We start from the raw sequence: 27,427 nt of genomic DNA, 5'->3' as shown, positions 1-27,427 counted from the left end.
TATCAGGGTGGCCATGGCCACCCCTGGCCACCCCTTGGGGGCTTCACTGGATGGTCTGGCGGCCTGTCCAGGGTGTCTCCCCTCCTGCTGCCCCATGACTGCTGGGATAGGCTCCAGCATCCTCGTGACCCTGAGAGCAGGATAAGCGATTTGGATGATGGATGGATGGAAAAAAATCTCCCTCTCACCCTTTTTCAGGTGGCGTGTGTCTTCCTCAAGCTCGGGTCCTCTACTCTACCAGAGGCCTGGGAGTTTGAGGGTTCTGCATAGTAGCTTAGCTGTTCCCAGTGCAACAGTGTACGACCACGGATGTGTAGACTCGCTAGCCCTTAGCTAACGGGTCGGACCCTTTAGCTGACTGGTTAGCGTAGTCGCTGGGGACGCAGGTTCGATTCCCCCCTGCTCCCTGAATTCCCGCTATACTAGGACTGCACTCCTCTGGACAGAGACCTCAGATGTTGTTACTGGAATCAGCTGGAGTCACTCTCCCAGTTTGGGGGTCACAGCCCCTAGTGCTCCTATTACCACTGGGACTGCTGTGGATTCCACCTTCCACATCCAATCTAGTTCTTCCTTCAGCTTCCTGTGGTCTTTCTTCCTGATGTTGCCATCGCTTGAGATTCCTACATCGATCACTACTGCCGTCTTCTGCTCCTTGTCGACCACCACAATGTCTGGTTGGTTAGCCAGCACCTGCTTGTCAGTCTGGAACTTGAAGTCCCACAGGATCTTGGCGGCGTCTCCCATTTGGACTTGGGAACTTCCTGTCTGTATTCAGTAGATAGTCCTGTGTACTATCCCAGCCACTTGGTTGTGCCTTTCAGTGTACGCTTTCCCAGATAACATTTTTTATACACACACACACTTTCTGCTTACATATAAAAAGAAAAAGAAAAACACACACACACATACCTCCATATTTAAGAATTCAATTTAGGCTCATGACACTGAACAGTTCGGTAATGTTAAATGTAATATCAAACCAAAACTAATTTCAAATATCACTCCTTCAAATACTTCAGACCTCACTTTCCGAATATTATCGATAGTAGATTCTCGTTATCATTGACGGCAAAACTGTATCACAATATCCCAATTTCACTTTTTGGAAAATTATACTGACGATATGGAATGATTCCCCAGCCCTAACTGAATGTATAACGCATACTATGTGTAGGGCTGGGCAATATGGGCAAAATCAAATATCACCATATTTTTGACCGAACACCTCGATATTGATACTTTGACAACTCTGTAGAGATGACGATTGGTGCTCTCAAAAGATATTTACATAATGACGCTTGATAAACACTCATCAGTAATGTGGATATGGTGTCCAAACAGGCAGACCAATAATGTAAGAGCTAGAACAGTCTAATGAGCTCAGAAAAACACATTTCTTTACTGTAATGCAGCCTTTAAAACCAGAAAAAGACAACACGTATGTCGTATCATATTACAATATCCAAAATCCCAGATGATATCTAGTCTTATTATCATGATATCCATATAATATCCATGTATTGCCCAGGCCTATCTATGTATAATGCGAAACTTGATCTATACTAATTTAGAAACCGTTTTACACCAAATGAGGAAAATAATACTGACGGCAAAAATATTATTTATTAATATGTAATGTTTTATAAGGTGTCAGAGGTCTTTGGCCTTAGATGTGGGTGAGGAAACCGAGATTGAGACTAGCAGGGATCTGGATGGTCTCTAAGGCCACAGGGGAAGGTGTGAAGGTTAAAGTGATGGGGAAGGTGTTGTTGACATCCATCAACAACATGGGCGACTCAATCCTGTCTTTCAAAAGGGTCTATTGATGGAACAGAAAAAAGGAAAAAAGGAAAAAATAGCAAAAATAAAAAATTAAACACCGACAATATTAAAATGAATAGCAGGCATTAAAGAAGTATCACACACTAAGACATACTGGGCACAAGAAAAATTTGCTACTCACTTCAATGGTTCTGATAAAAGTTGATGAAACCCGCTCCTCAGATTCTATCCCCGGGGTATATGAATTCAGTATTTTAACAATCTGGAGACAGGAAACAAAAACAGTGCTCAAAACTGTAGCAAGACACTGCATCTTCTGATTCACTGGTCTTCTATTTCGCATTGGTGACATACCTGTGCAGAGGTGAGGGCCCTGCACATGGTGCAGATAGCTTGGGCATCTGCCTCAGTCTTCTTCCTGATCTTCAAGAGCTGGGCAGCCTGGATGAGAGGCTCCAGAGTCTCCTTGGCACCACATTCTGCCAGCTCCTTTTCTTCCAGCCATTCCTCCAGCTGATACACTCTGTACCTGCAGCCAGGGGAATTGGGGGTGGGGGGGTGGGACAATCAGAATCAACCAGAGTGAAGTCCGGCCTCTCAATTGTTTTGTATGGTCATAATATAATTCAAATGGAATAAATAAAGATGTTACTGCAAAAAATAAATAAATAAAAATCACATTTTTATACATGTCCAGTGTGTCTAGCACTATCCGTTTCTGTGTGAGATCCTGTTGTCTTTGGACCAAGTTTGTTCTTGTTTTGGCTGCTCCCGTTAAGGGTCGCCCAAAAGCGGATCATCCATTTCCATCTCTTCCTGTCTTCTGCATCTTCCTCTGTCACGCCAGCCACCTGCATGTCCTCCCTCACCACCTCCATAAACCTCCTCTTTGGCCTTCCTCTTGCCTGGCAGCTTCATCTTCAGCATCCTTCTCCCAATATATTCAGCATCTCTCCTCCATACATGTCCAAACCATTTCAAGCTTGCCTTTTTTGCTTTGTCTCCAAACCATCCAACCTGTGCTGTCCCTCATATATACTCATACATACTATATACTTGTTCCTATTCCTCTCCAAAAAAAAATTCTTATCTTCAACTCTGCCACCTCCAGCTCCACCTCCTGTCTTTTCATCAGTGCCACCATCTCCAAACCATACAACATAGCTGGTCTCACTACCATCTTGTAAAGCTTCCCTTTAACTCTTGAGGTACCCTTCTGTTGCAAATCACTCCTGACACTCTTCTCCACCCACTCCACCCTGCCTGCATTCTCTGCTTCACCTCTCTTCTGCACTCCCTGTTACTTTGGACAGCTGACAAGTATTTAAACTCATCCACTTTCACCACCTTTACTCCTTGCATCCTCGCCATTCCGCTGTCCTCCCTCTCATTCATGCATATATATTCTGTCTTGCTTCTACTGACTTTCATTCCTCTTCTCTCCAGTGCATACCTCCACCTCTCCAGGCTCTCCTCAACCTGCACCCTACAGATCACAACGTCATCCATGAACATCATTGTCCATGGAGACCCCTGCCTGATCTCGTCTGTCAACCTGTCCATCACCATTGCAAACAAGAAAGGGCTCAGAGCCGATCCTTGATGTAATCCCACCTCCACCTTGAACCCATCTGTCATTCCAGCTGCACACCTCACCATTGTCACACTTCCCTCATACATATCCTGCACCACTCCTACATACTTCTCTGCAACTCCCGACTTCTTCATACAATACCACACCTCCTCTCTCGGCACCCTGTCGTATGCTTTCTCTAAATCTACAAAGACACAATGTAACTCCTTCTGGCCTTCTCTATACTTCTCAATCAACATTCTCAAAGCAAACATCACATCTGTGGTGCTCTTTCGTGGCATGAAACCATACTGCTGCTCGCCAATCGTCACCTCGCCTCTTAACCTAGCTTCTATTACTCTTTCCCAAATCTTTTTGCTGTGGCTGATCAAATTTATACCCCTGTAGTTGCTACAGTTCTGCACATCACCCATATTCTTGAAAATCAGTACCAGTATGCGTCTTCTCCACTCCTCGGGCATCCTCTCACTTATCAAGATTGTGTTAAACAATCTAGTTAAAAACCCCACTGCTATCTCTCCTAAACATCTCCATACCTCCACAGGTATGTCATCAGGACCAACCGCCTTTCCACTCTTCATCCTCTTCATAGCTGCCCTCACTTCCCCCTTGCTAATCCACCATATTTCCTGATTCACTATCCCCACATCATCCAACCTTCTTTCTCTCTCGTTTTCTTCATTTATCAGCCCCTCAAAGTACTCCTTCCCCCTTCTCAGCACACTCTCCTCCCTTGCACATTTCCATCTCTATCCTTGACCGCCCTAACCTGCTGCACATCCTTCCCAGCTCGGTTCCTCTGTCTAGCCAATCGATACAAGTCCTTTTCTCCTTCCTTAGTGTCTAACATCTCATACAACTCACCATATGCCTTTTCCTTTGCCTTTACCACCTCTCTTCACTTTACGCTGCACCTCCTTGTATTCCCATCTACTTTCTTCATCTCTCTGACTATCCCACTTCTTCTTTGCCAACCTCTTCCTCTGTATACTTGGACCACAGCCATTTTCATTCTTTCAAAAAAATCCACCACCATCTGTCCTTCCAAATTCCTCTCTTTGACACCATATCTACCAATCACCTCCGTTCCCTTCACCAACATGCCCATTGAAGTCCGCTCCAATCACCATTCTCTTCTCCTTGTGTACACTCTCCACCACTTCATCCAACTCACTCCAGAATTCTCTCTCTTCCATCTCACACCCAATTTGCAGGGCATACGTGCTGACAACATTCATCCCCACACCTTCAATTCCAGCTTCATACTCATCACTCTGTCCGACACACTCTTCACCTCCAACACACTCTTGACGTACTTTTCTTTCAGGATTACCCCTACCTCATTTCTCCTCCCATCCACACCATGGTGGAAGGGGTTGAACCCACTTTCAATGCTCCTGGGCTTACTCCCCTCCCACCTGGTCTCTTGCACACACAGTATATCTACCTTCCTTCTCTCCATCATATCAGCCAGCTCTCTCCCTTTACCAGTCATAGTTCCAACATTCAAAGTTCCAACTCTCACCTCCACACTACTACCCTTCCTCCTCTCTTTCCCCCTCTTCTTCACCCAACAGTAGCACAGTTTCCACCGGCACCCTGCTGACCAACAGTAGTGGTGGCGACCGCTGGTAATCTGGGCCTCAACCAATCCAGTATGGAAATTTGATTTATGATCCGCATATTTGATTTGGGATGGGTTCTATGCCGGATGTTATTCCTGACACAACCCTCCCCATTTATCCACGCTTGGGACCGGCACTAAGAATGCACTGGCATATCAAGAATCAGGAACATTTTTCATTTCATTCCATGCACCTGCACACATGAAATGAAATAAAATATAGTTTCCCCCAGCCCACAGCAGTGCAACACAAAGACAAAAATACATATCCAAACTACAAGAACACATATATCCAAACTAGAAAAAAAAACTACAAAAACTACAAAATCACATATATCTAAAACTCCAAAAAAAATATTTTTTCCCCCCCACTGTCCAAGACAGCTAATGCCAGGATGACTGTCGGAACTGCCGGCCTGCATGGGCTAGCAGTTAGCTTAGCCTGCCCCGCTTCCGCGTCCTGTCAGACCGCCCTCAGTGTTTCCTCCTCGGGCGCAGCTCCAGGCAGGGCTGTGGTCCCTGGGCCCACCAGACACAGCAGACCAGGCTCCCCCAGCCAATCCAATGCTAGCTCTCCCTGGCAGACACCTTTGACACACCTCCCAGCACTCGACATGATGACACCAAAAACACAGTTAACACTAGGCGAGGCTGCCGCCAGACCACCCTCTGTGTTATCGGAACTGCCGATCTGCATGAGCTAGCAGTTAGCTTAGCCTGCCCTGCTTCCGCATCCTGTCAGAACACCCTCAGTGTTTCCTCTTCTGGTGCAGTTCCCGGCAGGGCTCTGGTCCCTGGGCCTACAGGACGCAGCAGACCAAGCTCTCCCAGCCGATTCAGTGCCAGCTCTCCCAGCCATCAAACGAAGACACAAACTTAGACGCAGACGTGGACAAAGACAAAGACACTGCATGGATGGTACTGGGTGAGGCTGCTGCAAATGTAAATTCGTGCCGCCATCTTGCCACACCAGTACTGGGTGAGGCCGCTGCAAAGTGAATATGCATATGCATCTCTAGTGGCTGGACCATGTTTATACCCATAAAACTAAGCTGCCAAAACTTCTGCTTCAATGTCAAAGTCAAACTCGTTATTCCACTCATTGACCGGGGGTGGAAGTGACTGATAAGAAAAGACAGGCTTTTGAGTATTCTTTTCTTACTTGATCTGCAGGCCTTTATTCCAGGAGCACATGCCCTTCCGCAGTAGCAGATGATTGAGGGTAATGGCGCAGATGATGTAAAACTGCTGCCTGACCACCTGCTTGATGAGCTCTAGGTCCATGCCATGCTGTGTCAATGTAGTGTGGAGGACGTCAAGTTGCAGCAGGAGGGTTTCCATTGTGATGTCCTGCTCCTCTGAAAGGTGGGAGCTTCTCTTCTTCAGGTCTGTTGGTTTGGACCCCAGAACCCCATCTACTGTCTCATGCTCCAACATTCCTGCAACTGCACACCACAGACCAATGTGTTAAACAGGTAAATGATGTTAACCAGTGTATTTTTTAAGCAGCTCAGCTATGGTCAAACCTGTAGAGAATAACATCATAGGTCATTTTAAAATGAGGTTATTTGAGGGTCACAGTAAGTTATGTCAAATCACCAATGAGGGGATTCAGGATGTCCTCCGAGCACTTGATGAGCTGTTGATAGACATGGATTGCCAGGTCACTGAAAACCTGCTGGTATTCTGTCATATCAAAGTTGGAGAGGCACTGCTCATTCTGCCTTGGGGTGTTGTAGTTCATGAAATCCTGTACAAGCATCAAGTACAAATCCATGGTTATAGACGGGGACAGACAACAGTAAACATAGTTTGAGTATCGATATCAATAAGCTTACCCCCTCGCCACTGTACTGCCTCATGCAGTGCAGAAACCGGCATGTATTGGCCAGCCAGAAAGACATCATTTCAAAGTCACCTCTTCTCTATAAGAACAGTTAAATTATTTTTATTCATACATACACACACACACACACACAGGTCAATACATTTGCACCAAATACATTATAATCATATGCTGCACCTTGATGGCCCCTTTGATGCAGGTGATGGTGGAGTTAAGCAGTGAAATGACTCTCTGCTGGTCATCAATATGGTCAGCATAGCGTAGGCACATGAAGAGGATGTATGCTGGCAACCCCTTGATTTGACCGACTTCCTCACTGCGGAGTTTCCGAACTTGGGGGGGGGGGGGTCACAAAATATTAGTACAATGTACTCAAATGACAATTATCCCCATTACTGAAAAAGGTTTCTGAGAATAAAATTTGCCAATCGAAAAGCTTTTACATTTGGAACAATGTTGACATACGTTCTGTCAGATTTTTCAGCAGACGTTTCTCATCCCCGTGCTTATACTCCAGTATGCCCTGGAAGCCTTTCTCCTTGCGAGGGACAGCCACTGAACTTTTCCTCCTTAGTACCACGATCTGTTGTGGAGCACTCGCTAAACATGGCAAAAACCATAATAGCAAAGGCCAGGTTCAGTTAAACAGAAAAATACAATGGTGGACATATGTGGACAGCTGTTATTACAACGTGATCACCTTCAGTTTCTTCAACCCTTTTCGTTAAAATGTTGAGCTGTTTCTTCAACTTGCATATGGTTCTGTCCTGCTTTGCTTGCTGCTCCACGAGGTCCTAAAAAGACAAAAAAACAAAAAACACAAAAAAAACAAGTCTCCCACGCTGCACAGAAATATGTGAAAACCAAAGCCAATCCAGAGGGGATTTTACACAGGAAAAAAATTCTTTGAGCAAAAGCCCAATCTTACATATTTTAAAGTGATGGCATCTTTAATTCCCTAATCCTCCCACAGTCCAAAGACATGTAAGTCAGGTGAATTGGCCGTACTAAATTTTCCCTAGGAATGAATGGGTGTGTGTGTGTGTGTGTGTGTGTGTGTGGGCCCTGTGATGGCCTGGCGGCCTATCCAGGGTGTCTCCCGCCTGCCACCCAATGACTGCTGGAATAGGCTCCAGCATCCCCGCGACCCTGAGAGCAGGATAAGCGGGTAAGGTAATGGATGGATGGATGTTGCAGTGGCTGAACAATGTTCCTCTTACTCAGTCACTGAAACTCTAAACTCTTGTGCTAATGTATAATTGTCTCCTTGTTCTTTATGTATGACATGTGGTATGTATAGTGTGTTTACATGTATTTACTGTATGTGAGGTTCTGTACTAAAGGTGAAAACAAATATCCTATTTTAAGACAATAAAGTATCTATCCAAACAGCTATTACTACCACTGCTACTACCATTACTACTAATAATAATCATTATGATTATATAATAATCATCCGATAATCATCCAATAATCATCCATTATATAATAATCATCCAATAATAGTCATTATGATTATTATTATTATTAATTAGCACACACATTCAAGTATAAACCAAAACTAGTCCAGGGCGAATATTGTTGTGTTGTTATTCTATGTTAAGTACACTGAGAGAGCCATGAACCCGGAGTCAAATTCCATGTGTGCGCAAACCTACATGGCCAATAAACCAGATTCTGAGTAACCCAACTGTAATCTACACAAGGTGCAGCGATGGTTCCAGAAGCTGAGGGTGGGGAGAGACCCACCAGGTTCTCGTTGGTGAGGCGTGTGATCTCATGCCGGAGACATTCCTCAACACGGGTGTCCAGGGACAAAAGATCACTATTGGCAAGGAACTGCTGCAGCTCATTCTCCTCCTTGACCTTGCGCACTTGCTCACACAGCCTCTCACACTCTTCACGGTGAATCCGCCTCTGCTCCTGCAGCTGCCACTCCAGAACCCTAGGGGGTGTTGCAGACCTCATTTCCAAGTTTTGACACCACAGAAAACAATTCATGCCCACCAAATAATTATTACTTTACCTGTTACTCTCTTTCAACCCTTCATAAGCAAGCCAGAGCTCTCCATCCTCATTCAATGTATGGAAGTCAGCAGATCTGAAAAATACCTCAAAGCAGAGGTGAATGTCAGTGACAAGTCATTCCTGGCAGTTGTAAGCAAGTGCGTGTGAAGAAGACCAACCTGTCAATATCTTCTGATGTGATTTCACCAAGATTTGAATTCCACCTTTCACTCAGTGTAGTGTCCTGGAAGCATTAAGTACAGATGTGAGCAACCATTTCAAGGGAGGGGGTCAATTTAGTCCAAAAGCATTGGAAGCAATGATCAGGAATCAGGAACACTGTCATTTCATTTCATGTACTTGTGTACATGAAATGAAATATAGTTTCCCCCAGCAGCACAACACAAAGACAAAAACACATATCCAAAACTACAAGAAGTACAACACATCTAAACTAAAAAAAATAAATTAAAAAAAATCACTGTCCAGCCAATGGCTATCAGAACCACCAGTCTGCGTGGGCTAGCAGTTAGCTTAGCCCGCCCCGCTTCCGGGTCCTGTCAGATCGCCCTCGGTGTGTCCTCTTCGGGCGCCGCTCTGGGCAGGACCGTTGTCCTTGGGCCCACCGGATGCAGACCAGGCTCCCTCAGCCAATCCAACGGTAGCTCTCCCAGCCAGACACCACTGACATACCTCCCCGCACTTCACACGACAACACTATAAACACAGTACACGCTAGGCGAGGCCGCCGCCAGACCGCCCTCGGTGTCATCAGAACTGCCGGTCTGCATAGGCTAGCAGTTACCTTAGCCTGCCCCTCTTCCGCATCCTGTCAGACCGCCCTCGGTGTTACCTCTTCGGGTGCAACTCCGGGCAAGGCCGTGGTCCCTGGGCCCACAGGATGCAGCAGACCAAGCTCCCAGCTGATCCAGCACCAGCTCTCCCAGCCATCAAACAAAGATACAAACTTAGACGCGGACGTGGACAAAGACACTGCATGGACGGTACTAGGTGAGGCTGCCGCAACCATGAATTCATGCCGCTATCTTCCCACACTGGTACTGGCTGAGGCCGCTGCAAACATGAATTCGCGCCGCCATCTTCCCACACTGGAAGATCACCGTGTTAATCGTAATAGTGATCATTGTCCGTTACTCTCTCACCTTATGTTTGAGTGCATCCTGGCGGACCATGTGGGATCGGAGGAGCAGCACCTCTTCCTTGCGCATATCCAGCTCCTCGCTACTGGAGTTAAGCTGTTCCAGCAGTACATCATAAGGCAGTGAGCCCGGCCTGGGAGGTGCTATAGTACTGCTCTCATTTGTCAGAGACTTTCGCAGCTCATTAAGGTCCTGTTTCAGCCTCTTGTTATCAGACTCCAGTTCCTGGCGCTGTTCAATTGAGACATTTTAAAAAAAAAAAAGTAAAATACAAATCAAACAGCTACAGTATTAATGAAGGGTTTCGTTTCAAAATCCTGTAAATCTAGTTTTGTCTAGGTAGATGTTTCCAACTGAAAGTCTATCTTTTCTAAACCAACATGTACTGAACCTGAAACACATCTATCATCGGTGGTCACTCGAAGCAAGTGTCCTCTTGGGAGGACACCTGTGCGTGACTTTGTTAACGCGGAGAGACCGGTGCACAGACAGCCACCACACTGTCCTTGACAGATCTGGGTCAAGATCCAACAACATGGAGTCCAAGATGACTGGGGGCCCATTTCTGCTGCAGCCTTCATCCGCCTTCCCAGCCATTGTGATGCTTCCCTAAAGTCAGCCATCATCCTCTGCCTGTTCCACCGTTGAGATCTTGGTTGGATTGCTCTTTGTCAGGGACCTCCCCCTTGATCTTACTGCCATGGGTGACCCTACCAGAAGCATAGCTCCAAATGGCACTGCTCCTGGGATCACAGGACCATGCAAGCTTCTTCACCATGACAAGGTGACAATCCATGAAGATGGAAAGTAAAGTAAAGGCTACAACATGAATCTTGGTTTTAATACTGACCCATAATGTGCTCATTTTTCATTTACTTCACGGAAACCCTTTTGTAATAATAATAATAATAATGTGTCAGTATTGTCGGGGTGTCCAGGTAGTGTAGCGGTCTGTTCCATTCCCTACCAACACGGGGATCATTGGTTCGAATCCCTGTGTTACCTCCGGCTTAGTCAGGCGGCACAATTGGCCGTGTCTGCGGGTGGGAAGCTGGACGGGGGTATGTGCCCTGGTTGCTGCACTAGTGCCTCCTCTGATCGGTCAGGGCACCTGTTTGGGGGGGGGGGGGATAGCGTGAGCTTCCCACGCGCTACGTCACCCTGGTGAAACTCCTTACTGTCAGGTGAAAAGAAGCGGCTGGCAACTCCACATGTATCGGAGGAAGCATGTGGTAGTCTGCGGCCCTCCCTGGATTGGCAGAGGGGGTGGAGCAGCGACCGGGATGGCTTGGAAGAGTGGGATAATTGGCCAAGTACAATCGGGGAGAGAAAGGGGGGGGGGCAAAAAATAAAAATAAATAACGTGTCAGTTTCTCCAACTGGATAATTAAACTGGAAAGCATTTCCCGGTATAGGCAGCTGATTGAATCTCACCTTCAGTGCTTCCAGGTCCAGTTCTGCTCTGCTGGCAGTTCTCTGTTCTTCTACCTCCTTTTTAAATGAAATTAAAGAGAAAAAAATAAAAAAAAACCACACACACACACACACACACATTGTTGTTAATATCAACCAGTGTAGGCTGAACTAACGATGTAAAATGTATTACAAAACTCAACGGAGGTGATTAGGGGTGTACCATTGCCTTTTCTTGCCGATTCTCTTCCCTCTTGTCAAGCTGCTGTTGTAGAGACTGTTTCTCTTGCTCCAATGCCTTCACTCTCTTCTGAAGCTTCAGCAGCACTGCAAGTATGTCAACTGCTGACTGGGTCATATCCTAAGGAGGCGCAGAAGAATTGTATCCTACTGGTTGGTCTCTCAGAAATAGGGAGTAAATATTTCACTGATTGGATGACATGCTAGAATCTTGGACAATACCTCTCTTTGTACAGAGCAGTCCTCTCCCTCCACATAGCCTGAGCTTTGAGTGCACTCGGATGAGTTGCTGAAGTTCGAGTCTGTTCTCTTGTGACCTGGTTTGTTTTCATTCTGGTCAGGCACATAAATGCAACATCATCATAAGGGTTTACAATGGACCTATCAACCCCCCCTATCCCCGGAAAAAAAAATCCCAACTATGTATGTGGCCCAAAAACAAAATGGGCTGCGATATTGTTTATAGCACTTACCAGTTATCTACTACTGGGCTGAGAATTTACAAATTGCTATGACATTCCTAAGAAATCTGATGACATTTCTCTGATGGAAATGTATGGTTTGTTGCTGCGTTGTCTCAAATCAAATTGAAAGCTTATTCTGCGTTACCCCTTTCCGCGGTAGTAGAAAACAAAAAAGCAAATTCCTTTACATTTTGAATGCTTCATAAGGCTTCTATAGCTTTCCCTCACCATGCTATGAGACATCTTCTCCTTCAGGTCTTCATGATGCTCCTCAAGTTGCAGATATTTACCCAGAAGACTTTGGTAGCGAGAACGTTCCTCATTCAAGTCCCTCTCCAGTTCTTTGGCGGTCGCTTCATAAGTTCTGCTCTCTGAAAAACAGCCAAACCACAAGTAATTAGATTTAGTAATGGCATTACCATTCACATGAAGGAGGTATTGTTCTGTACCCATTATTTGTTGCTCCTGCTCCTGGATAAGCTTTTTCAGATCATCCGTCTCTTTGCTCAACAGGCTGTTTTTCGCATTTAGCTCTGCTATCACCTGGTGGTGAGACGAGAGAAAAAACATGTGTGGCTATTGTAGCTGTACACACGGAAATAAAGAAATCTTCAATAAATGAAGAAAGAATCCTACATACAAAATATTTAAATCCAAATCCAAAGTCATTAGAGCTTGTTTAATCCAGATGAATGCAGATTATGCCTACCTGTTCTATGTGTTCCACATGGGCCCTTGCCTGCTCTTCCTTCTCTCTTCGGGTGGTCTCCAGCTCCTGTTGAAGGAATGTGAGCTGCTCCAGCAGTGAAGAGACCCTCTGCGCTTTGGCCTTGGCTTCTTCTTCTGCTCTCCTTAGTATCTCTTGCGCCACAACTTGGCTCCTCTCAATAGCACTCAGCTTCCCTGATAGCGCTCTGTTTTCTTCATGCTGCAGGGAAAGGCGCATGCTGAGCATGTGACACGGTAACTCTTAAACCATGCAATGCGTCTCAAAACAGCTTTGCAAAATTGGAAACAAACCGCAAGTGTTTGAAAGCGAGGACAGACACAGAGGCAAGGCTAGACCAGTGACAGACTGCAGTAAGAAAAACATAGCCGTCAGGGTGGCTACAAACTCAAGTGTGGGCGAGGGGCGAAGGATGAGCTTAACATACAGACACTGGCTGGGAGGTGGGAGAGGGTAGAAATAGTTATACTGCAAAACAAACATACCGGAATACTAATGAACCAATTTACCCGATGGCTATTAAATAATACATAGGATCTGATGTTTAATTCGTTGTGCAGATATTTAGGGGACAACACACAAAAACCCAATTCAGCAAAACCTTATTCAACAAACTTCCCATACGCATCCCTGCATTCAAAGAAAGCACATCGGGCAGTGCCCTCATGAATCTCCATAAACTTGGTTTCAAATGGCTTAGGTGGCTACCATACTGCAGCAACCAATGAGAATGCCAATACAAGTATGTGCATCCTCACTCTTGATATTAACAACTGTAAGCTAATGGGACAGCTGAAACTGCTGACTTGAAACGGTCTGCTCAGCAGGTGGGAAACTGAACAACTAGTGTATCCTCACTCTTAAATATTAGCAAGAAATGGTTTTGGTGGGAAAGAAAACATTTTCACATAAACTGGGTCTGTAAAAGCAGGTCCAAAGAAGCGAGTTAAAAGACAACACCAATTCTGCCAACCTGAACCTCCTCAGCAAAGACACTCCAAGAGGCAGTGCCCTGACAGAGAAGACCTGCCTCCCTTACTTCCAAGCACAGGTTTAGTTGTTGGGATAGAAAACAGAGGGAAGACAGATTTATCAATGCTGGATTTCCATACTGGTTTCGCATCATGCTCACCTGCTCGTTGATTTTGCGCTGTAACTGCATGATCTTGTTCTCCATACCAACGCTGAGTCTCTTATAGTGCTCCACTGAACGTGCCTCCACTTTCAGCTTCTTGAGCTCCTTCTTTGCCCTCATACGCCGCACATAGCTCTGCAACAGGATGATGGCTGCCAGAGAACGTCTATAATGCCGTCTGACCAGAAAGCCTCTCACCCACTTCTGGATGACCACAGCCTTGGGCTCATACATCAACTGGTAGCAGACAGAAGACACAGATACCACATAAAGAGAGGTCAGCAAACAGGTGACATGATGACAAGATGCACAAAAGTCAACAAGAGGGGGCCGAACGAGTGACCTCATTCATGAAGATCACTGTACATACATACATACAATAAAATTCATTCTCTGCCTTTAACTCATCCTCTATACACAAACTAGGAGCAATGAGCAGCCGCAGTGCAGCGACCAACTCCAGTTCTTTGTCATCACCTTGGTCAGGGGCACAGGCAGGAGTATTAACTTAACATGCATGTCTTTGAGGGTGGGAGGAAATCGAAGCACCTGGGGGAAACCCACACAGACACGGGGAGAACATGCAAACTCCACACAGAAAGGACCTGGGACGGGCTGGGGTTCGAACCAAGGGCTGTGAGGTAACGGTGCTAACCACTGGCCACCGTGCTGCCCATAAAGTGGTGCTTGAAATTCCTTTCTCCACTTGATAGTAAAATCTTGTGCATGCCATTTCTCACTTGATTAATTAGAACAATCTGCGATGGACTGGTGACCTGTCCAGGGTGTTCCCCTGCCTTCCACCCAATGAGCGCAGCACCAGCACCCCACAACCCTAATTAGGATAAGCAGCTTAGAAAATGAATGAATGAATTAGAACAATATCTGTTAAAGTTGTGCTCCTCAGTGTTACACAGGTTGTATAGTTGAATAATATAACCATCTTTAACTCACACAGAAAAAAAGCTCATTTGTGTCCGCCGTCAGTGATTACAATTACAGACTAAGCAGTAAAAAGTTCACACAGTGACCCAAAAAAAAAAAAAAAACTTTGCTGACCTGACAGAAACATGTGGTCTAAGTTTGTGTACAAGTGCGAATTAGGCTTACAAGCTGCCAACAGTTGAGTAAAAGTTTGCAAGCCAATTCCGGGCCAATTAACTTTCGCAGGTCATGTCGTAGAATTAGGAAAGACTCCCCCCCCCCCCCCCCACTGAAATTCTACATGTGTATATGGGGACTGACTCCTTCTGTAAAGGACTCTGAGAGTGTTTTGAAAGGCCTTTAAATTTTATGCTGCTGAAGGCGTTTGGGTAGCGTAGCGGTCTGTTCCGTTGCTTACCAACACAGGGATTGCCAGTTCGAATCCCCGTATTACCTCTGGCTTGGACGGGCGTCCCTACAGACACAATTGGCTGTGTCTGCGGAAGGGAAGCTGGATGTGGGTATGTGTCCTGGTCGCTACACTAGCGCCTCCTCCGGTTGGTCAGCGTGCCTGTTCAGGGGAGAGGGGGGACTGGGGGAATAGCGAGATCCTCCCATGTGCTACGTTGAAACTCCTCATTGTCAGGTGAAAAGAAGCGGCTGGTGACTCCACATGTATCCGAGGAGGCATGTGGTAGTCTGCAGCTTTCTCCGGATCGGCAGAGGGGGTGGAGCAGCGACTGGGATGGCTCGGAAGAGTGGGGTAATTGGCCGAGTACAATTGGGGAGAAAAATGGGGGGAAATCCAAATAAATAAATAAATTTTATGCCGCTGTGATTTTCAGTGAGTGTGATCTTACCTTACGGCAGCGCTGTCTGGCTTTGTAAGCCCGGAAGAAGGACTGGATGGTGATAGCTGCAGACCGCTGCTGCTGGAAGCATCTCCTGGCCACCCACATACGCAAGTTCCGCTGGATGACCACAGCTGCCTTGGTGCACCGCAGGATTTGAACATAACTGAAAAGAAAGATTTTTGATTATAAGATGATATTGTACACCATAATCTTCAAAATAATATCATCATTGTTCAAAGTTTTTTTTTTCTTCCACTCACCAACGGGCCTGGTAAGCACGCACATATTTCTGTATGGTGATGGTGGATTCCCTCATCTCCAGGTATTTCTTCCGTGTCACCCAGCAGAGGATGGTCTTCTGGATCATGATACAAGCCATTTGCAGCTTTTCAAAGCGCAGCTTCTCCAGGTATGCCACCTGGCCAGCCCGGAAGAATATTTTATTTTTGCCAAAGAGATACTTTTTCTGGTCCTGGAAGGGGGAGGGATCATATATATATATATATATATATATATATATATATATAGTATATATATATATATATTAGATTATGATGGGAAATCATTTGTATATTTCCACTAAACAATCCATTCCTACCTTGACCAGCTTTGCCAAGACATTTTTGCAGGTCTGTTTCTTGTCAGCGAGAATGTCCTTTTGCGTCATTAGGACACGGTACCGACCAAACAATTCTTGGTAGGTCAGTCTGAAATATCCAGAACAATATGCCAAGTTGTAATAAATACATTCAGTATGGGATGAGTTGTAAATGGCATAAACATGGTTAAACAGCATTGTTTTGTGCATAAATTGATGACATCATCGGAGATGCCAGGAGACACAAGTGTCCAGGGGAGGCAAGATGATGTCAGTGATGTGGTACCGGGATGGGAAGCCTGCAGCAGAAATCCGGATGGTTTCCAGGATCCCACAGGAGCGTAGCTGCTGTACCGTCTTCAAGGGGTCTAAGCTGTAATAAATGATACCATACAACTGCCTGTTATCAATGTACAATTTTAGTTTACTAGAGACACAAACAAGCTCTGAACGTCTCACAATTTTTCCTTCACAAGCAGTGTTGGGGAAACTACTTTTAAAGCATAGCTTACAAACAACCAATTACTTCACACTGAAAGTAGCTCAACTACAGCAAAGTGAACCACAAAAGAAATATAGTTCACTTAAAATGTGACAGTATAAACACTATAAAATTGTTTATAGTTTATATATCCTGTTGTTAAGTACACCTTAAAATGACAAAAAAAAGTACCTAAGCTACAAAATCACTGGGCAAATTTGAAATTTTGTTTAACTACCAGCAAACTACTGTAGTAGTTTTTGCTTTTTTCACCCCCCTTTTTTCTCCCCAATTGTACCTGGCAAATCATTCCGCTCTCTGAGCCGTCCCGGTCACTGCTCCACCCCCTCTGCTGATCCGGGGAGGGCTGCAGACTACCACATGCTTCCTCCGATACATGTGGAGTCACCAGTTGCTTCTTTTCACCTGACAGTGAGGAGTTTCACCAGGAGGACATAGTGCATGGGAGGGTCACGCTATTCCCCCCAGTTCCCCCTTCCCCCCGAACAGGTACCCTGACCAACCAGAGGAGGTGCTAATGCAGTGACCAGGACACATATCCACATCCAGCTTCCCACCCGCAGACGCGGCCAATTGTAACTGTAGGGACACCTGACCAAGCCGGAGGTAACACGGGGATTTGAACCGGCGAGCCCCGAAAAACTGCTCCCCAACACTGCCCACCAGATAATCATCATAAAGTTAACAGGTAAAACAATCATCCTGCTCACATGAAGGGGGCTCTCTGGTCATTTGGCTTGATGCAGCGGACGTAGTGGGGGGTTGTAGCATTCAGGGTCTGCATCAGCAAATGTAGCGACTGTCTGAACTGAGTGAAGAAAAGACATCATTTATAGTAAATTCATGCAAAACATAATGCTTACGCATTCAAGGTTCATGTATGGCTTTGCTGAGGAGTTTCTCGTGATACAATTAATTTTAATTTTCCATATTTTTCATTGTTTGTCCACATCATATATACATACATACTTTTTTTGCTTGTTGTTAAGGGGCTCATTAAAAAGATCTAAGACTTTGTTTTGGCTGAGTGTCATTTGAGAAGACACTAATCACATAATCACTAGATCAAGTAAAATACAACATTCAAATTCTATCAAGTTTGCAAACTAAATAGTTCCGTGAATTCGTTAAGCTGTTGCAGTTCCCTGATAAGTCTCCTAGCCTCCTCTTTGTGTCCCCTACCTGCAGTCCAACAGTCTTCTTGTTGTCCCTCAAAGTCTGACCAAGCCTCGCCGTCTTTGGGTGACCGCCAGCAGAGGTTGTGGCCTTCTCATTCTCTTGGAACAACTCTGCCGGCAAATCAAACTAAAGGGGACATGCGGTGATCTCAGCAACAAGTTATTATTTTTCCACATCCCACCAGCAGGTGATAGTGTTTCCAGTCTAAAATACCTCGGGGCAAAAGCGTCTCACAGGAGCCTTTCTTCCACAATTGTAGGAAGTGTGCCCATTGAGTTGCTTTTGGCAGAGGTGGTGCTGACATCAAGTTTAGTTCAACAAAATTCTTGTTAACTTTCACAACTGACTACATAAGGAGAAACCGACACAAAGAAAAACGAATGTGTAAACAAATTAATAAAAAAGTAGACCTTGCTCATTTTCAGCACTTTTATCTGCTCTTCATTGACCGTGTCCTTGTTTTTTTCCAGGAAGCCGTCACATTGGTACTCCACCTAAGAACAAAAGGCCAGGTCACACAGTATTCTCCAACTACGACGATGGAAAAGATGATATTCATCATCCAGAATGGGGCATTTAACTGATTCGGATGGGTCTAATAATAATAATAACAACAATAATAATAATAATTACATTTTTGGTATGCATTCTTCTCACACCTAACCTACTAATGTGTATGCTGACTGAGTAATTACGACTTCCGCAACATTCAGCTCTATGGCATTGCTGATTGGGAGGCGTGCTGTTTCACAACTTATATTTAGCTTTGAAATAAGCACCTTGTCTGCAAAGTGGTGGATGATGAAAGCTCTGTTGGAAAATCTGGGTTTGTCGAAGCGAGCATTCTGCTTTAAAAGGGAGGCGTACAGCTTCTGGGCCCATGTGTCATCAGAGCCTTTGGGCATCTGAGGAAAGAGAAGGGTTGGGACAGGATTTAATGGTTGCCTTCGTCATATCCTCTTTACTCATATCCTTCCATCCAGCGGTGTGTCCGCATTACAAAGCAGCAGAGCAGTAAGTTGGTGAAAATTAATTTGTTGGGTGTTACCTTAGACTCCTCATCCAAGAGGTCCAGAATTCCCATTTTGGCCTCGATCAGAAGAATGCAAGGCTCATTGTCGCAGAAGTCGATCATCGTCCAGGGGATCTCCTCCTTCAAATACTCCTCTTGCTCCAGTTTGAACACATGCTGGGGAAAACGAGTTGTAGACAATGTTTTACAAAAGGCATTTTTAATTGAAGTATAGGATGATCCCAAACAGCAGGGGGGAAAAAAACATGTACCATGTTGAACTGTTGCTGGAGTTTTTCATTGGCGTAGTTAATGCAAAACTGTTCAAAGCTGTTAACGTCAAATGTTTCGAACCTGCAAGAAAAATGAGTGACAAATAAAAGCAACAACTACATCCATAAGACGTCTCTGTGGAAGTTAAATTGTGGGTTGATAAAAAAAAAAAACACACACAACCAAAGAGAGAAATTCACACACCCATAAATGTCGAGCACACCAATGAAAGAGTGCCGTCTGGCAGTAAGTTTCAGCATCTTGTTGATGTGGTCAACGATCCAGTTGAAGATTTTGGCATATATATGCTTAGCCAGGGCATCTCGGCCATTGACGGCATCCGTTTTGGGCACAGATTTGACATAAGTCTCTGAGGTGGTCTTGAGCTTCTTATGGCATAACCAGTGGGCCATATCCTGGTAGGGGACACCCATCAACTCACAGAAAACCATCAGATGGCAGTTGTCTGGCTGGAGGAATACAAGTCATGATCCGATCCGAGCTAAAGCTCCCGATAATGCTCATATGAGAAGAACGTGATCTAAAAATCAGCCAAACCAAACATTTAATTATTTTGCTTTTCCGTTATTTGAGAGGTAATCGGGATTTACCACAATGCTGCTCCTGTCTGCCGACTGATCTTTCAGCTCCACATTGCGAAGATGAAGAATAGCAGCCAGGATTTGGAAAATTGCCATTTGATCACTTTCAAGGAATCCTGTAACAACCACACAAAAAAAAACACTAGGAAAACCTGAAATTAACTGTATGTGAATAATTTCCCCCCGTTTCTCCCCAATTGTACTTGGCCAATTACCCCACTCTTCCGAGCCGTCCCGGTTGCTGCCCTACCCCCTATGCTGATCCAGGGAGGGCTGCAGACTACCACATGCCTCCTCCAATACATGTGGAGTCACCAGCCGCTTCTTTTCACCTGACAGTGAGGAGTTTCACCAGGGGGACACAGTACGTGGGAGGATCATGCTATTCCCCCCAGTTCCCCCTCCCCCCTGAACAGGCACCCCGACCGACCAGAGGAGGCGCTAGTGCAGCGATCAGGACACATACCCACATCCGGCTTCCCACCCGCAGACACGGCCAATTGTGTCTGTAGGGACACCCGACCAAGCCGGAGGTAACACGAAGATTCAAACTGGCAATCCCCGTGTTGGTAGGCAACGGAATAGACCACCACACCACCACACAAGCTCAACACACAAAGTTGAGCTTAAGAACTAGAGTGAACAGATATGCTGCTATGAATGTTAGCAACAGAACAACATTTACAGAAACACAAGCAGATCCGGAAATGATCCCACTGAGTTCTGAGGGTTTTCAGCAGTGCAAGGAACACAAAACGTATAGTTGATATAGAAACGTCTCTGAGATAAAACCCATCACACTCACCTAGCAATGATAAAGCCCTCTGGGTGTCACGCATCTCTTTGGCATCATCGACTCCATCTATGTCGAGGCTCTGACCCTGGTTAGTACAGTGGAAGTCACCGGCACACCCTTCAGATATGTATCAAAATGTCATAATCTACCATTAAGAACTGCTTCAAACACATTTTCAAGTTGTTGTGCATTAGTTGACCCGTCTTAAAGGCAGCTCAAGAGTGATTTTGCTGAATACAATAACTGTTATTTTTCAAGCAAGATGTCTTGATGCATGAATAATCCAGGTGAAGAAATCACAGAGAGGTGAATCAGTTCATCTGGACACAACGTTTATTGAGAGAAACATTTCGACACTCATTTCTACGTGACCTCTTCAGGACACTGACTGCAGGTCTCCCCACCCTTATAAACAATACAGTTGCATAACCACAGTGGCGTGTTTGTTTTCGGTTGTTATGCCACTGTATTGTTTATAAGGGTGGGGATACCTGCAGTCAGTTGATACTGAAGGGGCGTCCGGGTAGCGTAGCGGTCTATTCTGTTGCCTACCAACACAGGGATCACCGGTTCAAATCCCCATGTTACCTCCGGCTTAGTCGGGCGTCCCTACAGACACAATTGGCTGTGTCTGCGGGTGGGAAGCCGGATGTGGGTATGTGTCCTGATCGCTGCACTAGCACCTCCTCTGGTCGGTTGGGGCGCCTTTTCAGGGGGGAGGGGGAAACCGGGGGGGAGAATAGCGTGATCCTCCCACGTGCTGCGTCTCCCCCTGGTGAAACTCCTCACTGTAAGGGGAAAAGAAGTGGCTGGCGACTCCACATGTATCGAAGGAGGCATGTGGTAATCTGCAGCCCTCCCCGGATCGGTGGAGCAGTGACTGGGACAGCTCGGAAGAGTGGGATAATTGGCCGCATACAATTGGGGAGAAAAAAGGGGGGGAATTTAAAAAGAAAAAATTTGAGTCACTTAGATGAGTGATGAAACGTTTCTCTCAATAAACGTTGTGTCCAGATGGTTCAACTTTCTGTGATTTTCACGCAGGAAGTTATTCATCCCCATCACTGATCACTGAGCCACTTGAGTTGCCCGCCAGATAGTGGCAGTAATTAGAAGCAGAGGACGTCTAAAGAAAAGAGCTGCATTCATCTCAGTCATAGTAAGATTTTTCCGGCATGTTTCTTACATCTGGTCAAAGGGATGAGCAGTTTTTATTAAAAAGGGGTCACATACCCAACTTGAAGGCTTTAAATTCTGGTAAATGTGAAGAAGCACACAGCTGGTAGAATATGTGGTAATTCCTTTCACCATGAGCCTAATAAAAATGCAGACTGTATTAATGGTAAACAACAGCAACAAAGACAACATGTGAACATGGATAAACTGTCTTTAAATTTTAAGCAATAGCCACACTACAACAACAACTCCAGCTTTCATCAATATTTCTCAAATGACTGTTTGAGCTGTCAAAATGTGGCCTTGTACTAGACTCAAACAGGGAGAAAATGAAAAAGGGGTGACAAATGTATGGTATATGCTTAAAAGAACTACCGCCAATCCTTCTCAGCTGAGGAAAGGGCAGGCAAAACTAGGCGTTGTCTGTGATGTTAATGATAAGCCAAGGCCTTCAGTCGATTACAGGCAGATTAAAGTAAGTGTTTCCAAATCCACTACCAGCAAGAAGAGGCTTTACATAAATGACCACATCAGGCATCGTACTGTACTTCGGAAAAATATATATACATGGTTTTTTTCTCCCTTTTTCTCCCCAATTATATTCAGCCAATTACCCCACTCTTCCATGCTATCCCGGTCGCTGCTCCACCCCTCTGCCGATCCGGGGAGGGCTGCAGACTACCACATGTCTCCCCCGATACATGTGGAGTCACCAGCCGCTTCTTTTCACCCGACAGTGAGGAGTTTCGCCAGGAGGGATGCTGCGCGTGGGAGGATCACGCTATTCCCCCCACTTCCCCCTCCCCCCTGAACAGGCGCCCCGACCGACAAGAGGAGGGGCTAGTGCAGCGACCAGGACACATACCCACATCCGGCTTCCCACCCGCAGACACGGCCAATTGTGTCTTTAGGGATGCCCGACCAAGCCAGAGGTAACACGGGGATTCGAACAGGCGATCCCTGCGTTGGTAGGCAGCGGAATAGACCGCCACGCTACCCAGATGCCCACTTTTGAAAATATCTAAGCCAAAAGGAAAAAAGAGTGACACCCACCTGAAACACCACTCTAGATTTTTCCAGTAAGTAGGTCCTCATGTTAGCCCCAATCATTTGATGCTTCTTGTCAAAACCGATTTCAATGTACTTCCCAAAGCGGCTGCTGTTGTCATTTCGTATTGTCTTGGCATTTCCTATGGCCTGCATGAAAGGCAGGGAAGGCTCCAGGTAATGTTAGTCATTCCACACATTTCAGGCAATTATTAGTATTCCTACTGAGCTCCCTCCTACCTCCATGATGGGGCTGGAGGCCAGCACCCTCTCCTCAACGTTGGCCTCAGTAGGGGAGCTACTGACCGAAGCTAGGTATCGCATAACAAACTTCGCAGAGATGGTTTTGCCAGCCCCCGATTCTCCACTCACTATGATTGACTGGTTTCTTCCATCTCTGAAGGAACAGCAAAATCCAATGTTGATGTAAACAAGTGGGAACCTTTAAACAACCTCAAGTATCAAACCAGAAATAAATACTGACAGGTGGCAAATGAAGGGAAAAACCAACATAAAGTGTCTTGGTAAGGTATTGGTCCACCAGGAGCCTCCAGAACAGCTTCAGTGCTCCTTCTCATAGATTCTACAAGTCTCTGAACTCTACTGGAGGGATGGACACCATTCTCCCAGAAGATAATCCCTCATTTGTTGTTCTGAAGATGGTGGTGGAGAGCGCTGTCTAACATGTTGGCCCAAAATCTCCCATAGGTGTTCATTTGGGTTGAGATGTGGTGACTGTGAAGGCCATAGCATATGATTTACATCATTTTCATCCTCATCAAACCATTCAGTGACCCCGTGCCCTGTGGATGGGGGCATTGTCATCCTGGAAGAGACCACTCCCATCAGGACAGAAACGTCTCATCATAAGATAAAGGTGATCACTCAGAATAACTTTCTATTGATTTGCAGTGAACCTTCCCTCTAAGGGGACAAGTAGACCCAAACCATGCCAGGAAAATGCCCCCCACAGTGTAACAGAGCCCCCAAACCCCCTCACTGTGGGGGTCAAGCGTTCAGGTTTTTCCTTTAATTTGTCATCCGTCTGTATATCACACGTTTTATAAACATGAAAAGAACTATAACCAGAGGTGTCACAACCTGTACATCTGTTTGTATGCTTCCTCTGCTACTGCAAATATATGGGGGTCCATGTCTCCCATGTTCTGGCCACTATAGGCACCGATGATGTCGGCTTCATAGATGGGCAGGCTTTCATAAGGGTTGATAGCAACCAGAACAATGCCTGAAACCATAGCAAAGTAAATGATATCTACAGGAATGTGTATAAAATTATGATACATTACAGATATCTGAAATAATGCCCTGCAAAGACAGAATGCAAATCACTCAGCATATAGGTTTTCATCCAAACGTATACTGTAAATATGCGTCCCTTTTAAGGGCAGGCTTGGACTATAATCAGTGTAACGTGGATTATGACAGGTGCCTGTGAACAGGACTCCAAAGTCTACAGCGACACTGATAGTGAGTCAAAATAGCTGGAGCACTTTACCGCAGTACGTGTAAATTAACTTGGAGTCGATAAAGCGCACTTTAAGGTTGTGTAGGACTGCTGGCTCATGGAGGTAGCTGAGGGTTGTGAGGTCGTTTTCGCCCAGCAAGATGTTAGGATTTCGTAATGGTGGTAGACTGTTGGTTAGGTGGTCTATGTGATGTTCCACTTCCTAGAAAGATAAAGAAAAAAATGTATTAACTGCAAACTGAAAAACAAAAATTATTTTAATTTGGAAGCCTGTCACCAAAAAAAAAGCAAGAACTGGGTGTGAACAGCTGCCTCTAGGTTTGCTTGTTCCTTTTTAACTTGATAATATCTTGGCCTTATTTTCATACCTACAGTTCATGCCTAAACTTGACTCCATAGCTACAGGCTACGGTTACAGGCCATAACTTAACAGAGGAACGTTTCAAAAACTTGTGGGTACTTCTTGACTTCAACACTTCTGTAAAAATAGACAATTAAATAAACTCTAAAGTGGGTGTTTGTGTTCACCCTTTTGTATATTATTAAAGAAGTTCCTCACAGAGACGGGCTTACATTGAGTCACTATTTCTTATCCTGGACTAGAATATCTAAAGGCGTTGACCAAAACCATGACATTTTTACGATGTGCTTCTGATTTGGCTTCCTTGAATCAGTCAGCACAGTATATTCATGATTGATTCCCAATTTTATGTTGTTGTTTTTTTAAGTATAGAAATATGAGGGTGCACGGCATTCTGACAAATACCATGCACCCTCAGTACCAACTCAGCTATTCCATCACCTCCACTCTCTTTGCCCGTCTTACCGTGCCATCTTCCAGCTGAACGGACAGAGCTTTGTCCCCGGGGGTGTAGCCTTTGACAATCTCTGCAGACCTCCATACCTCAGCTGGATCTGGAAGCCACACACGGGCATGCTGGTGACAAGAGGGGAGAAGGGGGTCAGACAATCTAGCTCCTGTACATCTTCATCCATCCATCCATTATCCAAACCGCTTATGCTGCACTCAGGGTCACGGGGATGCTGGAGCCTATCCCAGCAGTCATTGGGCGGCAGGCGGGGAGACACCCTGGACAGGCCGCCAGGCAGATAGATAGAGCTAATTGTCCCTCTTGATGAAATTTGTGACCACAACCTGCACACTAAAATACAAGTTTATCCTCCACAAATATAGTACACACACACACACACACACACACACACACAAGTATGTGACCTTGTGTGGGACATGGAAGACATAGGTACGTAGAGGTCTGGTACACAGAGACAGACACTTCATATGACGATGACGATGATGATGAATTTCGAACACGTAGATAAGCAGGATATAACATACAGATAGGCCATCGCCAATAATCTGAAGTGATCAACAAATCCACACATCAAACTCAGCGAGCAAATCTCCGTATGCATCAGATTACTCGTGACATGTTGGAAAAGGAGCAGGAGGAAGAACACACCCCCCCCCCCGACCCCTTCTCACCTACTCTTACATGAATTCAGCTCCTATACATTTCAAACTCAACTCCCACTGGACTGTGTAGTTCAAATCCAATGCAAGTTGAGCTGCACAATATAAACTCAACTAATGGGAACAATGAGAGAAAAGATAAAACACATGAAAGAAGAAAAACACCCTGATGTCACGCACCAAGAATACACTGATCGGTGTCATACAAAGAAAAAAATTAATAATAAATGTTTAGAGATGAATAAAGCAACTCTTCGTCATCCCGGCACCTCTTGATAATCAGCCTAGTCAGATGGCTGGGGGGACAAAACTCCCACCGACTTTGTTCAGCTGCCATTTTGCATTTTGACGCGTCTCGACGAGGCAAAACCAGTTGCGAAGACCAAAGAGCGGCCACGAGCGGGTCTCGTGCGGTTGAAGCGACGTTTTTAAAAACACGAGAAGAAGAAGAAAGTTGGTTGGGGTTTTTCATCGACAGAGCTGCTAATCAGACGGCGGCTCGAAAACTGTCCCCAACTCGTAAAAGTCGACCTCGTTTGAAAACGCACAAATTTACGCACCGGGACGGTTTCCAGGGACGGTTAATGAAGTAACAGTTAATAGAGCGACATAACAGCACTTAGCTCACCTTGGAGTACAGCTCAGCAGCTGCCATGTCGACGAACTAACTTCCCATTAATAGATGGCGGAGGGACGGGGAGGGGGGGCGGCCAGGTGTGTGGTGGAGCTGCGGCGGCCCTCGGACAAGCGGCGTCGTTTAAAGATACGTGTATACATAAATACACGTGTGGAAAAGGGGGACGGCACTCCGGCCAAGGTTTAAACTCCAACCGGCACTTCGACATATACAGGTGCTAATTGAAATCATCTGGCGCTTTCTTTAGACGGGCACTTGCGCCCCCCAGCGGACAAACGTCTCATCTCTAGTAGTCGCCGACTGAGCGAAGTGAGGGCCTGAGCCGCATTGACTGGGGGCTCTGTAGGATTGTGTCGTTCGCCGTCAGTTCAATTGGCTCTGTCCTGACGTTGTTTTGACCGGTTCGTTTTCTAATCTGGCCCCATGTAGCTTTTCGGTTACTGTGAGAGTTTTCAATGATTGTGATGAAGAAGTCCACCTTTGCTTTTCTCAATTCCCTTGTCACCACGTTTCTTAGCACTGCGAATGCATGTCTAGCGTGGGACACCTTTGATTTTGTGGCTACTTTTAAGGCCTTGTCCCGCCCCTTCGTTGATTTTTGGACATTACTGTTCACGCAGGGGCGAGTCGGATTCTTCTTTTTGCGTTTCGTCTTAATCGAAAATTCATTGATTATAAATAAGTAATCCAATATAATTTGCCCTGTGATGGCCTGGCGGCCCGTCCAGGGTGTCTCCCTGCCTGCTGTCCAGTGACTGCTGGGATAGCGGTTTGAATAATGGATGGATGGATGGATGGAAAAGGAGGGAACTGGAAAGCACAGTTATGCTCTCTATTTTCAGACTACTGAATGT

The 27,427-nt window shown here is 45.5% G+C and overlaps 1 protein-coding gene across 7 annotated transcripts; it reads right to left on the bottom strand.

Moving 5' to 3' along the window:
• Window positions 1-919: 919 nt before the first annotated feature.
• LOC130114703 (unconventional myosin-Va-like) lies at window positions 920-26,752 on the bottom strand. 7 transcript variants are annotated; one of them, XM_056282583.1, is made up of 40 exons: window positions 26,565-26,748; window positions 25,271-25,381; window positions 24,475-24,646; window positions 24,060-24,204; window positions 23,199-23,355; window positions 22,965-23,108; window positions 21,969-22,050; window positions 20,745-20,852; window positions 19,949-20,055; window positions 19,542-19,807; window positions 19,337-19,418; window positions 19,101-19,241; window positions 18,832-18,957; window positions 18,463-18,546; window positions 18,056-18,178; window positions 17,584-17,681; window positions 16,658-16,744; window positions 16,372-16,480; window positions 16,034-16,245; window positions 15,780-15,936; window positions 13,993-14,232; window positions 12,843-13,061; window positions 12,583-12,676; window positions 12,362-12,504; window positions 11,892-12,002; window positions 11,659-11,790; window positions 11,451-11,507; window positions 10,020-10,247; window positions 9,036-9,100; window positions 8,876-8,950; window positions 8,599-8,794; window positions 7,550-7,643; window positions 7,315-7,449; window positions 7,027-7,181; window positions 6,842-6,928; window positions 6,603-6,753; window positions 6,166-6,448; window positions 2,140-2,314; window positions 1,967-2,047; window positions 920-1,822 (listed from the first exon to the last, which is right to left on the bottom strand). In XM_056282583.1, the coding sequence occupies exons 1-40, from the start codon at window positions 26,589-26,591 to the stop codon at window positions 1,670-1,672; spliced, it is 5,412 nt and encodes a 1,803-aa protein (XP_056138558.1). In that variant the 5' UTR covers window positions 26,592-26,748; the 3' UTR covers window positions 920-1,669. The 7 variants fall into 7 exon arrangements, 6 of the variants coding, with proteins under 6 accessions (XP_056138558.1, XP_056138557.1, XP_056138560.1 ...); XM_056282582.1 differs by having other exon boundaries at window positions 11,653-11,790; window positions 26,565-26,747; XM_056282585.1 differs by having other exon boundaries at window positions 11,653-11,790; window positions 19,542-19,753; window positions 26,565-26,747.
• Between the last annotated feature and the right edge of the window lie 675 nt (window positions 26,753-27,427).

This window comes from Lampris incognitus, chromosome 6 (assembly GCF_029633865.1).
Source record: "Lampris incognitus isolate fLamInc1 chromosome 6, fLamInc1.hap2, whole genome shotgun sequence".
NCBI classification, from domain to species: domain Eukaryota; kingdom Metazoa; phylum Chordata; class Actinopteri; order Lampriformes; family Lampridae; genus Lampris; species Lampris incognitus.
Note: the sequence above shows the minus strand (reverse complement) of the source record. Positions and strands in the feature narration are given on the sequence as shown.

Bases quoted from the DNA above. Each gene is read 5' to 3' on its own strand.
- LOC130114703 (XM_056282582.1), bottom strand. From the start codon at position 26,591: ATGGCAGCTGCTGAGCTGTACTCCAAG. The intron at 12,505-12,582 runs GTACAGAACAAT...GCTGTTTTTCAG, and splicing joins GCAGGAGCAACAAATAATGG to AGAGCAGAACTTATGAAGCG. The intron at 8,951-9,035 runs GTTGGTCTTCTT...GGTATTTTTCAG, and splicing joins ACATCAGAAGATATTGACAG to ATCTGCTGACTTCCATACAT.